The sequence below is a fragment of the Penicillium cosmopolitanum genome (genome assembly GCF_028827165.1).
Source record: "Penicillium cosmopolitanum strain IBT 29677 chromosome Unknown utg000005l:1.0-4006212.0:1.0-4009387.0, whole genome shotgun sequence".
NCBI lineage: Eukaryota > Fungi > Ascomycota > Eurotiomycetes > Eurotiales > Aspergillaceae > Penicillium > Penicillium cosmopolitanum.
In genome coordinates, this window is record NW_026622675.1 from 2,531,880 (window position 1) to 2,546,370 (window position 14,491).

Consider the following 14,491-nt stretch of genomic DNA (forward strand, 5'->3'; position numbering starts at 1 on the left):
TGCCTACACTCTGTCTAGACAGACATGGTCTCGTGCACATTTCTTGGGCATCGGTCATGTCCTGCAAGACTCGCCTGGGGGGGTCGTCTCCTCCCCTTTGCGGGTCCCATTTAATTCATTCAATCCACTACCTACCCTGTTGATGTCTTCATGACTTTTGTTTAAATGTCCTATGTTCCCTGGTACCGTCAGTGGTTTTAAACTCTACAAATCTACATCTACATAATCCATCGGATCTCCTCTTTCGACGGATCCTTCCATCATCATCATCACCATCTATCTTCTTCATCATCTTCTACGTCTACATCTTTTTCCTTTCAATTCTTCTTCATCGTCGTCGTGAACCGCTGGCTTTTTCCTCCCACCCCCACCCCCACCCTCATCAAGCCAAACATCACACAACGCTCGCGGTTAGGACTATCGAATCCAATCCAATCCAACCCAATCCAATCTCTCCAAAATCCCACCTCCCAATCCCCGAATTGAACGGCCAAAGTCCAATCCCAGTAGCGATGAGCAGCTACTCAAGACGAAACGATGCTAACGAAAGCTACCTAATGAACTCCCAACTCGTCCCCGGCGTACCCTACAACCACCCGGAGACCCACGATTTCAATTCCTCAGCAGCTTCATACCACTTCCCACCGCAATCCTTCGCCAATCCCTACAACGCAGCCTCCCAATTCGCCAGCGCCGGTGGTCCAGCATACGGCCAACAGCCAACCCTAACCGCGCAGGGAATGCAACATCTGCAATATGCCTCGGATCATACGATCCCGTCTATGTCCACGAACGAAGATATGAAATTTCACCACCCGCATGGGCATGGACATGGGCATGGGCACACGCATTCGCACTCGCATTCGCATTCGCAGTACATGGCGGCTCAATCGCGGTATATGCAGTCGCCGCGGTATTTGCCGCTTCGTGAGGCGTTCGAGACTGAGATTGAGAATCAGGAATCTAGGAATGAGGGGACGATGCTTTCTGAGGCGGTTATTCCGGCTTTGGATGGGTTTCCGGATGTTAAGGAGTTTGATCAGTTGATGCAAAGGTATGAATTAATGAGTTCTGTGGGGATGATGATAATTTGTGCTTGTGCTTGTGCTTGTGCTTGTGCAAACCGAGTTCATTTATCTTTCAACTGGTATAATTCTTGGGGAATTTTCTGGACCATTGCTAATTTGGATTTAATTTTGCTATTAGCTATGTCGATGATCTCTCTGTGAAAAAGCAAGACAAGGCTTTGATTCACGCCAAACGAGCACGGAATATTCGAACTGTTTTGATTGATCCTAAAGATACTGCTGTTGAATCTGCTCAGTTTCGGTACGTCCTGTATCCCTTAACTCAAATCTTTCTTTTTTGGGATTTGTGCTAACTGCTAAACGATGTAGATTCTGGGTTAAAAAGATGTTCAAGCTTACGACTGTGGGTGTGGGTACGACTGAGGTAGGTACATACATACGAGTACATACACATATGTGTGCGTGCATTGCACATGCTTGCATTTGCATCTGCATACATTTATCACGCATCAGGCAAGAAATATGAGGCATTCTAATGCTAATGGGTGTGTTTAGTGCCGGAAAATGATCTGCCATGAAGGCAAGCCCGTTGCAATTCGTGAGAAATTGTTTAAAATCCTCACTAAAGCTCATCAACAATGTCAACACGGCGGACGGGATAAGACCTCTGCTCAGGTCCGGCGGATTTATTCTTGGTAAGTAGTAACCATTAGGTTCTGTCTATATAACGTTTATAACGTTATCCTTCAAGCCGTAAACCACCACTCTTTAAAAAGGGAAACGCGTTTTCCATCCCATCGATTGCAATACAAAACTAATTATAATCACTTCTCGCTAAAGGGTTCCCAAAGAACTAATATCCCGCTTCGTCAAAATCTGCCCAACCTGTCAAGTCCGCCGCGGAGGCTCACGCCTAACACCGCCAAACTCCCGCCGAGGTTCACCAAGACTAGAAATGATGCCTCGATCATCGCCAAAGTTGCCCTCGCCACCGATCTCGCGCCGCGAATCGAATTTCGGCACTCAGGTCGCCCTTGATCGGGCTCAGTCGGATTACTTCACCCAGCAGATGCATAATGGTGGTGGTGGGTGGTCAATGGATCATCAGCAGCATCAGGGTTTACAGGGACGAGGCAGCACGACAGGAGGAGGAGGAGGACTGCACCATCGCCCTTATCATGGGATGCCGCATTCGATTGCGGGGACTTTGGACCCTTTCTCGCCTGATATGTCGGTTCCGCCGTCTCAGTTGACGTACGGTGGGGGATATGTCTCGGCGGCTCATGGTACGCACGACACAAAAGGGGTTTTTGAATTGAAGCTCGGAAAGAACCGACACAGTCAATACCCAATTACCTAGAACTGGTACAAGCGTGACAAAAAAGAAAGGGGGGGAAACGAGGGCGGCTGATATATACCTCCAGGGCTGTAATGATAACTATTGGCAGCCGGTGTGAAAATTTACAAAAAAAGTGCTGTTTTTTGGAGAGGGAATATATGTATGGGACATTGCGGGTTGCGAAATTATAAAAAACGGAAAAAACAATAATTCCTTGCGGGAAAGCGATGGGAACTTGAATGGGATTGGGGACCTGGAAAAGCTCGAGTCTTGACAAGGAATTATTTAGCTGAAGAGAGGTTTGCAGATACGATGTAGAATCTCAATCGGAATAAAATCATAATGAAACACAATGCATCTTATTATGACATTTCGCTTTTTATTCAAAAGAAGAAAAAGAAGACTACCTAAGTGAGACCGACAGCCGAGTCGAATCACAGAACAAAGAAAGAAGAGAACCAGGGGGTAACATCGTACATCAATTCAAATTCGAGTTTGGGTCGAAAAATTCCGGTACACACAAATTGAAAGTGAAAGCGAAAGCATCAATTCATAAATTCAGATCTCGGATCAAACACCCGCACGCCAAGGCCGGAACATAAGTTAGGCATACCAGGTGCGTTCATGGAAACCCTAGCCTTGCCCTGCCCTGCCCTGCCCTGCCTTCCCATGCCTTTTCCGCCGTTGCCTCGGATCAGACCACACGGGGGATGGAGGTGGGGGAAACCGGCCCCGCGGGGAGAGTGAGTGAGTAAGATAGAATGTAAACAAGTGGCGGTGGCTCTATCAGGATCTCATGCCGCGCGCCACTGTCACTATTCTCGCATCGTTTGTTGTCGAGAGTGAGTTTACACGGGGAGAGAGAACTTCTTTCCTTTCAGCACCCTATTAAATGCGTTAGAATATCAATGGAATATCAGTGCGCCAGTGCGCCAGTGCCCCAAAGTCCAGTCCCGACTCACTTGTTATAATAGATGTAGAAGAAATCCGAATAGAGCAGCGTCTGAATAATTCCCGCAAGAATGGGAACAGGCTGGAACGATCGCTGGAAAGCAGCCTCAGTGAAGTAGCGATACATCCAGTTGGGGATATAAAGAGCGCGGTAAATTCCCAGCGCGAATAGGTAGTGTGTTGTGATTGTGTCTGCTTCACCGGTGCGCTGCAACATGAATAGTTGGGGCAGGATGGCGACTGATTCTAGCCAGATGGAGAATGTCCAAAGGATCTATTGATGGGGGTTAGTAGGGTGCTCTCTTTCTCTTATCTTGCAGGTATGAGGTGTAGTATCCCATTTCCGCAAGCTGTCGGCAAATTGACTTCCTTCGGGGTATAATTTGGGGTAATGAACGAACCTCGGAAAGGCGATAGTCGTGCGGGAACAGGATAGCCAAGATTGCGCTGATACCCAGGAGATATTGGACCTTGAAGGTATCCAGGTTCGGGTCGTGCGTTGGCTTGAAATCGTTGAGCATGAGGTAGATGATATAGCCGGAGGAACCGATGAAGAGGAGCTTGAATGTAGTGAGGTACAGCGAATCTGTAAGGGTCCAGAAGAGATCTATACCGAAAGAACAAAAAGGCCACCTTGTTAGTCGATGTACTGCGGCGGAACTGTGTGGGGTGGTGACAGGTGGCAAGCTATCTTACCTAGATAACGAGTGACGAAAACCAGCAGGTATAGCACTTGCGACTTGAATGATAGACCAGAGCAGCTCTGCGACATGGAATTAGTGACGATCTGGGTCGGAGGAGGTTGGAGGAGCGTACGCTGGACGACTTCATCTTCTGGAGAAGAATGAAGATCGACGCCAGGTGGGAGAAATCGGCTGGGCGGGAATCAGTATATTGTCAAGGTATAGAATTCCAGGCAATAATTACCTAGCAACCTGAAGATATTCATGGTGTCGGATGTGAGTTGCGCAGATGGGGGGGTGTGGAAGAAGAAGAGTTGTTGACACGAAAGCGAACGGAAGGGGGACGAAACTGCCGATCACTTCAGCATTTCCGCATTTCAGGTACGACGCGCCGGGGCCAAGCGGGAGCTCCACAACTATGGGAAACTATGATGTATGGGACTACATTCTTTTGATACCACTGAACTTCAATGTATTCGTCGCTCATAATTTAACAGATGCAAATGGTTCCTTAACCTTTTTCTTTCCAGTATCAGCCATATCAGCTATCAGTAATCCCGAAACACAGCAACCATATCATCCAACCTCGCCACCTCCGTCAGCAAAAGCGCCTCAAGATCCCTCCACCGCTGTAAATCCACCAATTCAAGCTCAGTAAGATAATGCTCCTCATGTCCCTTAACATCAGTGCGTTCCGTCTTCTCCAGGAAGTCCCGCACCCGCTCGCGCTCAGTCTTAATCCGTTGCAACGTGCGTGACATGGCCTTGTACGTGTCCTCAAGAATAGAACTGCACACGCGATCCGTATCATAGTACCAGAGGAAAATCGTCTTGGAAGGCTGTCGCTGCGCGTCTTTCGGGACTTCCTGCAAATCGACAAAGCCGCCCTTTTGCATGGTGGCCAGTGTTTGGCGAAGATCTTTCATTGGAAGCAGGCTAATTTCTTGCAGGCGTTTTTCGTCCAGTTTGCCCTTTGCTTGGAGGACGCGGATTACGCGGAGGGCAACGTCTCCGTAGCGCGATTCGATCATTCGCTCCAGTTCCAGGTGGCGGAGTTTCCGGGCGAGGTCGCGGAATGATATGTACCACTTTATTCCTTCGGATGTGTGGCTCTCGGCGAGGTTGTAAGGTGGTTGGGAGAGGAGGCTGAGGTGTTGGTTTACTTCTGTCATGCGGGTGAAGATTGACTTTCCGTCTTCTTCGTCGTGGGTGCCGTTAACGCCATTTTCCAGCGGCCGCTTTCCGCGTGTGTTCAAGCTGGACGAAGACTGGGGATCCACTGGTCCGATTGCTCCTGTTAGGTCGAGGTCTGGGTCGAGATCTTTCACGATCTTCATGACTTCGATTGGGATGGAGTGGTGTTTTCCTTCTTCGCCTTCGCGGGGAATGTCTTTCTTTCGTCCATCGGTGCGGCAGCGGGGGGTTGCGTATTCGATGCGGTGGAGGAGAGTTTCGTAGACTTCAACTGTTGCGTCGGGAGCGTCTTGTTCGGCTAGATCGACGAAGCGGGCGTTTCGAAGGGCAACGTCTAGTTTTTCGTAGTTGACTCGGACGATTAAGCCAGACTGCGGATGAAGGTTAGCTGGGTGCACTTTTTACCACAGTCTTGTCTTAAGCTCTTACCTCCATAGGGATATTATCGAATCCATCCTCGTCTTCAGACCAGTCGTTCTCCTCATCATCCTCATCATCAGCATGATGGCCATTAACGCCATTTGTCCGGGCATGTTTGTTGCCTGCTCCAGAACTCCCATTGGTAATTTTCCTCTTCACTCCTCTGGGAAGTCCATTATACATGAACTTTTCCGAAAGGTCGTAGTCGGTGCGCTCATTCACGAGATCAGCTGTCGCACTTTCAATCGCCTCTTCCTGTTTCTTCCCCTTCAACGCTTTAATATCGGATTTCGCGGAAACAGTTCGTCGAGCATCAAGGTAGTTATCCGAGGGGCTTTGGAAAATAGCGTCCTTGACTCGAAGAATGTACCCATGCGACGCGAGAGCCTTGAGCGTAGAATGAAAGGGTGCAGGTTTCGCCTCGGGAATATCGTCGCCGTTGGTTTCTTGTGCGCCTTCTCCTTCTCCTTCAAGTTCCATCTCGTTGTTTTCAGCATCGTTATTTTCGGCATCGCCGTCTTCTTCATGCGACACTCCATTCGTCTGCACCGATGGTTTTGGTGCCACAGGAACCCCAACAGTCTGAAGCTCAGGAATACTTTGCAAATGCCGAACAGAAGCATGACCAAGAAATAGAATCACCTCCATGACTTTAGCTGCGTATTCGCCCAATCTCTCTTCGATTAGTTGGAGAATCTTCCCAGAGCGCACGAGGTAATATGCCGCTTCGGGGTTTGCTTCGTAGTAGGTATTGCCATCGTCGACGGAGGTAAAGTGGAAGGCGAGGTGTTGCTGGATCATGGCAGTAAGACCATGGCGAAGTTGGCGTTCTGAGAGGCCGGAGTAGAATCTCAATCGGGGGAGGGTTAAGCGTTCGTATCGTTGTAAGGTTGAGAAAATGCGCTGTCCGTCTCACTCATTAGCAAATCATCCGGAGACCAATAAATGGTAGTTTTGCCGTCCACTCACCGCGAAAAGCTCTCCAAAGTTATCTTCAATGAGGAGCGTGCAGAGCTCCACGGCGTGCTATAGCTATGCGTCAATTGTTGGATCTTGGACCATTCTGGGTAGCGGTTCCCGAACCTGAGACATCATCTTGGTGTATTATGAAGGCCTGCCAGCCTCCGATGCTCGCAAGGGTCGTTTAAGGTCACCGCGACAGATTCATAGAGTGTGTGAATGTAGTCGCGAAGCTGTGAGCGTTTGAGATGGCGGGCACTTTTTTCCTTATCAGTCACGTGTGTGATCAGCTGATCTGATTGGACCGGGGTGGAATGCGTAGGAGTGAATGACATGCAGGAGGGAATAAATAGAGTATAAGGGATAAAGAGAGGAGTTAATGAATTCGATGTACTAGAACTTTTGGACGAATAAGTACTGGAGCATAGGATAAATAATTGTAGTAATAATAACCAATTTGATATCTAACATGGTAGCTACACTCATACTTGGTCCTACCATGTGGCCTGGTACCCTGGATATGTATGCAATTGCATAGTAATTAAACAAATTTTTGAATATTTGACTCAGTATTATATTTTTATATCTGTAAATCAATCAGTAAAATAGAAATGCTAGCTTTAGAGTATCTTTATACCATGTTGTAGATTGTATGTACAGCTCCTCCGAGAAGTATTTCCGGTTCCGCCCGACTCGTCACTCTGACCAATCAGCGACTGAGTAATCAAACCGCCTCGAAGCTTTTCGTCGTCGACGGGGGTCGACTTCATCTCTCCTCATCCCTCCCCTCAATTGCCTCCCCACCCTTTCAAACCCAAGTGGGTTCCTAATTTTCTTCTCCTCTCCTTTCACTGACCCCGGCGCACAATGCTGTCGCGGTCCTCCATCAGCCGAAATGCGCCGCGTGCGCTCGCCGCGGCCGTCGGGCCATGGCCTCTGCTGCCAACCCGACTTTCCAGTACGACGTCTCCGAGGCTTCCGGCGTGAAGGTCGCCAACCGTGAGGTTGGTGGTGCTACCGGTACTCTCGCCCTTGTGGCCAAGGCTGGTTCCCGTTACCAGCCCTTCCCTGGTTTCTCCGATGCCCTCGAGAAGTTTGCCTTCAAGGTCGGTCCCTCGGTCCCCCGCGGTCATCCATTGACCATCGACATTCAATTCCTTATTCATACTAAATGATCTGTTCAATTCCATAGACTACACTCAAGCGCTCCGCTCTGCGGATCACTCGTGAGGTCGAGCTGCTGGGCGGCGAGATCTCCGCTTCCCACTCGCGCGAAAACGTCGTCCTCCGCGCCAAGTTCCTCTCGGGTGACCTTCCATACTTCACAGAGCTTCTGGCTGAGGTTGCCAGCTCGACCAAGTTCGCTGGTGAGTCAATTCCACCTAGCCGATCGGGGATAGCAAGGAAACAATGGAAATGGAGATGGAGACCAAAAGCAATTAGAGAAGTGGTTTTACTGACACAATTCCTTCTTGACATTTAGACCACGAACTGAGCGAGGTTGTCAGCGATCTCCTCAAGCTTAAGCAGCAGGCTGTCTACTCCAACCCCGAGAGTGTTGCCGTCGATGCCGCCCACGGTGTCGCCTTCCACCGCGGCCTGGGCTCCGCCCAGACCCCCTCCCAGAGCACCCCCTACGAGAAGTACGTCTCCGGCGATGCCCTGGCCCAGTTCGCCCAGGACGCCTACGCCAAGTCCAACGTCGCTCTTGTCGCCACTGGCCCCAACTCTGCCGATGTCACCAAGTGGGTTGGCCAGTTCTTCAAGGATCTCCCCGCCGGTGCCACCTCCGGCCAGTACAAGGTCCAGCCCACCCAGGCTAGCAAGTACTACGGCGGTGAGCAGCGCATTCCCTCCAAGGCCGGCAACTCCGTCGTGATCGCCTTCCCCGGTTCCAGCGCTTTCGGCACTGCTGGCTTCAAGGCCGAGGCTTCCGTCCTGGCTGCTCTGCTCGGCGGCGAGTCCACCATCAAGTGGACCCCTGGCTTCTCCCTTCTGTCCCAGGCCACCAAGGGCTTCAACCATATCAACATCTCGACCAAGAACCTCGCCTACTCCGATGCCGGTCTCTTCACTGTCACACTCTCCGGCCAGGCTGACCAGATTGCCGCTGCCAGCAAGAACGTCGTTGACGTTCTCAAGAAGGCCGCCGCCGGCGAGGTCGCCAGCGAGGACATCAAGAAGGCCATTGCCCTGGCCAAGTTCCGTGCCCTGGAGTCTCTGCAGACCCTCGACACTGGTCTCGAGGCCACCGGCTCCGGCCTGGTCCACGGCAGCAAGCCCTACCAGATTGGCGAGATTGCCCAAGCCGTCGAGAAGGTTTCCGAGCAGCAGGTCAAGGAGGTATGTCTAATTCCCTTTCCCTTTCCGTGTCCAGGTCCACCTTTGAGTCATTCATTTACTAATTCTTCTTCCTACAGACCGCTAAGTCCTTCCTCTCCGGCAAGGCTACCCTCATCAGCGTCGGTGACGTCCACCAGCTCCCCTACGCCGAGGACATTGGCCTCACCGTTTAAACACCCCTTTTGTATACCATACAACCCCTAGATCGAGGGAAAAGCGTGTTTCCTCGTTGGATTTGATGTGACCACTTTGTGCCTAGATTCATTGCCAATATCTCCTTTGTTTTCAAGGGTGTAGTTGACTGTAATACAATTGTACCTTATTTGAAGCAGTGCAGTTTGATGAGAAGCCTACCCGGACTAAACTGGACTAGACTCGGTCTAGGTGGGCTTTGATTCGAAGTTTCCAGGTGTAAAAGATCCTGCATAGTAGAACAGAAGCTCACGTATGGCTTTCGATCATCTCAAAGAAATTGCCAACAAGTTAGACCTGCAAGATCTGGGAAATAAACTTTTGTGAAACTAATATCGGATGGCTCTAATTGAACAGTAACGAACTGTGTAAGCTATGAAATATCAATCATTGAGAGCTAGGTAACATGGATCTCTGTACGTGACCAGATCATCGTGACAATCTGTCTCCCTGTCCCCGCGAAGTCAGAACGCAGCTCTGTTCTATATACATAGTCATTTCCTGAGGAGAACCGAGTCTGTTCTTCGTAAGGCAGAACAGACAATCAGAGATCAGAAGAGCTGGCAACGATGACATAACGGTTTCATGAAAAGCAAACTGTCTTGAAAGTATACTAAAAGCATAATAAAATGGTCAAACAATGATGTTATAAGAAACAGATGGGATTCAACTTCACCCCGATCCCTGGCCCGTCAAAGTAGGCCTAGAGACACGACAATGTTATGATAATACTGTGTCTGGGGGTAGACCTTGCCCCATATACGATGCAATTCCCGGAACTTTTGACGAACAACTTGACACCAGTTCCAAAGAGAATCCAGGCATAGCAAAGCAGATGATAGAGCTCCCCACATGTAGGTCACTGTATATAGTCGTACTATGTACTGCGTAACACTGGCTTATTTCTCTTCAATTTATCACAATTTACCTTCCATAAGTCTCGACGAAATCATCCACTATCGTCCGCCTACCGAAAAGACACAATTCCAAGGGCCACAGTCCATCAGTTTATACCCTCAGAATCATTCAAATCCATCATCTGAGGGCCCCATCCTAAGCCGTCCTTTCCCGCCGAATCAAGTCTGGCCGTCTGGCTTTCCTTTACAGAAGCGCCCAACATCGGTATCCATGCCGCAAAAATAGAGATGCTCTTTCATACCCAGACCTTGGCTCAAAAGATTTAATACGTTCCGGTTCAAAAGTCTTCAATAGTCCAATATTTATTCTCCCCACCAAAATACCTTGTACACCCCTGGTTTGTAGATAATCCGCCTAGGCAAGCTCATATCGATTACAAAGAAGTAAACCAGGCTGAGGTTGAAATAGCCGTGGTTTAAGAAGCATCCATATAGGTTCAATTGGGTGAGTGTGGAGGTATATGTCTGGTTGACCACACCAAGTGACATAACTATAGAAGTAAATCACCATACCAACAGGAATAGCAGAAATATTAAAAACGAGAAAATATCGTGCCGGGCGAATAGAAATTGTAAGGTGGATCTTGCTTTTACTGCTGGAAATCAGGATGCATCAAAGCCGAAGACGAGTGGTATTGCTAAGCTCTCCTCAGTGACTGTAACTTGCGCTAGGTTATCCTGGTACTCGGCCAGCTCTAACAGGGTGTGTAGTGTTACTGTAAATACCTGACGAATCCGCAAATTGTGTGCACAGATAAAGTAATGCATAGAAGAAGAGACTTTAAAATGGACCCGAGCGTCGCGCGTGCCGCATTTGACAATGTATATAGCTAGCAACAAAGGGAAAAAATGAGTAAATAACATTTCAACACTCAACTAGATGGCCACAAATATTGTATGGTTTGAAGCAACCAGTGATCAGTAAGAATTTATGGGGAACACTCCTGCTGGGCCGGCCAAGTCTCAAAGCCTCAATTGCGGCTAGTGGCGACGAACTAAATCTTAGTGTTCTCCACTCGCTAGGCCACGTTTGGTGATAATAGCGACCTGGCCATACATATTTAAAGTCTTTCTAGCATCTGAATAGCTCGTGGCTCTAATGGTTGAACTCACACAACAGACCCGCCTGATCGACTTGCTGGTGTCAGGGAGAACTGGTTGGGAATATGGTTCAACCCGTCAAGTTGAGCAAATAGCAATTGAAAGAGTTTCGTCATATTGCTTCGGATAATAGGAGAGCCCGTAAGCTGGGAATTTCCGTGTATTACTTGTTAAGTTACGCCACAGCCACAGAATTCTACACAATTCCATGGGATTTGCTAGTCGGAATTAGCCTCCAAACAACCTGCCATGTGGCTCCATGCTTCCTATTTTCTTTCTCGGCTTGCACATTTCCCTTTCGCCATTGGGAATAGAATTTATAGTGATAGGATCGGCAAATCGTCTCTAAGCGACTACAGTATTTGAGAATGGTGCTTACTAGTCATCACGGCCAAAGATCTTATGGTATAAGATATCACAACTTAATAAAAGACGGACTAACCCTGCTTAACGGTTATAAAAATTTGACCTGCACAAGTTTTACAGTAGCACAACTCTGCTCAGAGTCGATTGGTATTCCGACCTCGTCTCGGTTGGTCAAACTCGCAGCACCAAGAAGACCAGCTCTACCGGATTCCATCTGTGGATTGATCTCCTCAAAACCGTCTTCAATCGTACCGGGTCGTTGACTACAACAGTCGATGGTGTTTCTTATGTCCAACCTGTGCGATATCTAGTTCTCTGACTGAAGTGGTTCAGGCTTACATCTAATTTTGAGTCCGCTATGTTCAGTTCAGCGGCTTGGCATATGTATTTAGCAAGTGTCTAATATCAATATCACCCTATCTCACACATTTGGTCCTCGTATCTAGGTTAAAAGAACTTAAACTTTTCGCATTCTCGTAATATCTTGTTATACCTCGAGGTACATAAAAAACGAGGCGTTGATGCATAGTGAATCATTAGAACGTTGATAGTACTCATTGCAATGTTGCTCGGCTATCTTATTCTCTTGCTTCAAGCCCATCGAGAATGCTGGGAGATCTTAGTGCACCTTTTACAAGCTTAGATTTATTCACTCAATATCTAGTATGGGAGACATAAAAACGAGTGTGCTTGAATAGTTTCTCGGGATATTTGCATATTTAGTTTTCACTTGCCCGATGTCGGAAAGATATCGAATTTTCAAGCTTCACCTGATTATCTTTATGACTAACAAGGTGAATTTATTCCAGAGCAGGTAAGTCTTGCGTTGATCAGCAGTTATTAGCGAGAATATGTTGCTATCTTGATTTTCAATGTAATTGGTTCATGAGGCTTACGCAGCATACTTTCGAGAGTGGAAATGGACAAAATACGCCTCTATACAAAAGGTGTGCATGCACAGTTTGAGCACTGTATGCTTGTACCTTTGCCTCAACGCCTACTAGATCAATTTCTGAAAATTTGGGTATCTGTTTTCAGTGATCTGAAATCGTCCTCCCCAATTGGAATTTCTATAGCTGTTGAGGTTTTTTTTGCCTTTTTCCTACGGACTTTCGATCGTTTCATCTCCAAACCAACAGAAATCTTTTATATTTGAAAGATTGGCCACTTCAGGCAACTGGAACAATGCCAGATTAGGGACCTGGGATATATGGATTTGACATGTGAGGAATTTCAGTGCGCTGGCCCTTCTTTGGACCACGGTAGCTACGTAATTGTGTGAAAGAATCTCTTCACTCTTCAACATTCTGAATATAAAATGGAATTTTGTATTTAGATCTTGATATCCAGGGCCCAACCCTTGTGATTGGTAAAGCGGCAGCTTATGTCTAGAAATATGCAAATTACTAGTACTAGTGGAGGGAGACTATCAGTTATGCCTGCCATATACTAGGTCAAAGAAGTTCAATACTTTGTTTTATGCAGGGGTTGGAAACAATAGAAGAGTAATCGCCATATGACAAAAAGGAGGTATCATTTACATTGTTAGTCATAAGTAGGCCAATCCTTCAAGCGTGATGTGATAGCCCACAGCTAAAGTCAATGACACTTTTAGGTAAGAATGTTACACCAGCAGAGCATGAATTCCTAACTCCAACATAGCATCTCTGCAATCTGCCTGGTCGACTTCTTGCATTTCCCAGCACTTTCGCATTATTTTTAGAACAGTGGCCGAGTTTCCAATGCCACCCGAAGAATTTACCAACTCTACCATCAGACCCTCAACATATGGACGATCTGGTGGGCACACCATGCATCCGACTATGCACAATGCCCATACTGAGCCCGTAAGAGAGATTGACTCCTCCTTGTACTCAAGCATGGTCAAGGCTTTGCCCACGGTACTTCGTATCGACGGGGAACCAAGCAACGGGCCCAGAGTAATAGAATGACAAAGAACAAGTGCAGCTATTGCAAAGAATTTTGACACCCAGTCCTTCTGTGATCGTTTTCCAGATTTCTATGACAAGGATTAATTCAGGTCTTGATGAGATATTTCGATGAACTCTGATCAAAAGCTACTCACTTTTGTTGCGATTTCAAGTTTGTCGATGCCATTTTCCAGATCCGTGGAAATTCTTTCCCCTTGAACAAGAAGTTCTGCAGTGCATTCAACTTCACCTGGGCCCTGCACATCTTTACACTTGGCCAAATGAGCTAAATCACCAATCGCCACAAGGACCCAATTTTCACAACCCATGAGGTCAGCCATGTGTAAATCCTGAATACCAAGCCATTTTCGGTATGGAAGTTGTGGTAATCTGTCCGTTGACAAACACGAGAATATATCAAACCATAATCCAGTAACTATGATGAATCTCAAAGAACCAGTGTCATCACTAGTTCCTCGGTCAGAAAACCCGGCTAAACTGTCCTTGTTGAAGGACGCATCATGCTCCTGACAGCTGAAAATCCACTCAGGCGATAAATTGCTCATCAAGGAGGTGATAGCATTAAGATGGAGTAACCAATCATGCTCCCCCCCTCGGGCAACCTGGCCCGTAGGTGTCAGCGATCGCAAATTGTAAAAATGGGGAAATCGAATACCTCAAAACTCATTAGCATCACACTACAGGCCAAAAGCTCCGCTAGCTGGGTATGGTCTTGGATCAATTCATCCCCCTGCTCGCTCATTATGGTGCACATATCTCGTAGCACCTTGGAGTGACGATCAAATGCTCTCTGTTTCTGCGAAAGTTCCTGCCCTGTGCCAAGCAATGCACTCTGATGTAATGAAGATAGACTGAGAGACGCTTGGTAAAGTGGTCCCCCTTTGACAAAAAGCAAGAAAAGCCAACCTCTTTTGCCAAGAGAAAGATGTACATGATGGTATGGAAATTGCCATGGAAATACCTGATCGAAGTAATACATCAGGAGATTTGCCTCTTGCATGTTCCAGCTGTTATTGGTAAGAGCCTGGCTATCGTAGACCGCATC

General features: G+C 47.6%; 5 protein-coding genes across 5 annotated transcripts; 2 read left to right on the forward strand and 3 right to left on the reverse strand.

Annotated features, from left to right (window-relative positions):
* Window positions 1-512: 512 nt before the first annotated feature.
* On the forward strand, window positions 513-2,388 carry N7509_003953 (integrase zinc binding domain-containing protein; the record flags this gene model as incomplete). The annotated part of the gene is made up of 5 exons (XM_056628590.1): window positions 513-1,054; window positions 1,207-1,329; window positions 1,398-1,452; window positions 1,584-1,723; window positions 1,869-2,388. The coding sequence occupies 5 exons, from the start codon at window positions 513-515 to the stop codon at window positions 2,386-2,388; spliced, it is 1,380 nt and encodes a 459-aa protein (XP_056491324.1).
* An 827-nt stretch (window positions 2,389-3,215) lies between these two features.
* N7509_003954 (uncharacterized protein) lies at window positions 3,216-4,267 on the reverse strand (the record flags this gene model as incomplete). Its single annotated transcript, XM_056628591.1, has 6 exons — window positions 3,216-3,252; window positions 3,330-3,592; window positions 3,720-3,925; window positions 4,015-4,081; window positions 4,135-4,193; window positions 4,246-4,267. 6 exons carry the CDS (start codon window positions 4,265-4,267, stop codon window positions 3,216-3,218), a joined length of 654 nt encoding a protein of 217 aa, XP_056491325.1.
* A 282-nt stretch (window positions 4,268-4,549) lies between these two features.
* On the reverse strand, window positions 4,550-6,710 carry N7509_003955 (uncharacterized protein; the record flags this gene model as incomplete). The annotated part of the gene is made up of 4 exons (XM_056628592.1): window positions 4,550-5,566; window positions 5,625-6,518; window positions 6,585-6,641; window positions 6,699-6,710. The coding sequence occupies 4 exons, from the start codon at window positions 6,708-6,710 to the stop codon at window positions 4,550-4,552; spliced, it is 1,980 nt and encodes a 659-aa protein (XP_056491326.1).
* Window positions 6,711-7,504: 794 nt separating this feature from the next.
* Window positions 7,505-9,091, forward strand: N7509_003956 (ubiquinol--cytochrome-c reductase subunit 2; the record flags this gene model as incomplete). Its single annotated transcript, XM_056628593.1, has 4 exons — window positions 7,505-7,681; window positions 7,768-7,942; window positions 8,059-8,918; window positions 8,996-9,091. The coding sequence occupies 4 exons, from the start codon at window positions 7,505-7,507 to the stop codon at window positions 9,089-9,091; spliced, it is 1,308 nt and encodes a 435-aa protein (XP_056491327.1).
* Window positions 9,092-13,118: 4,027 nt separating this feature from the next.
* On the reverse strand, window positions 13,119-14,188 carry N7509_003957 (fungal specific transcription factor domain-containing protein; the record flags this gene model as incomplete). The annotated part of the gene is made up of 3 exons (XM_056628594.1): window positions 13,119-13,514; window positions 13,581-14,048; window positions 14,102-14,188. The coding sequence occupies 3 exons, from the start codon at window positions 14,186-14,188 to the stop codon at window positions 13,119-13,121; spliced, it is 951 nt and encodes a 316-aa protein (XP_056491328.1).
* Between the last annotated feature and the right edge of the window lie 303 nt (window positions 14,189-14,491).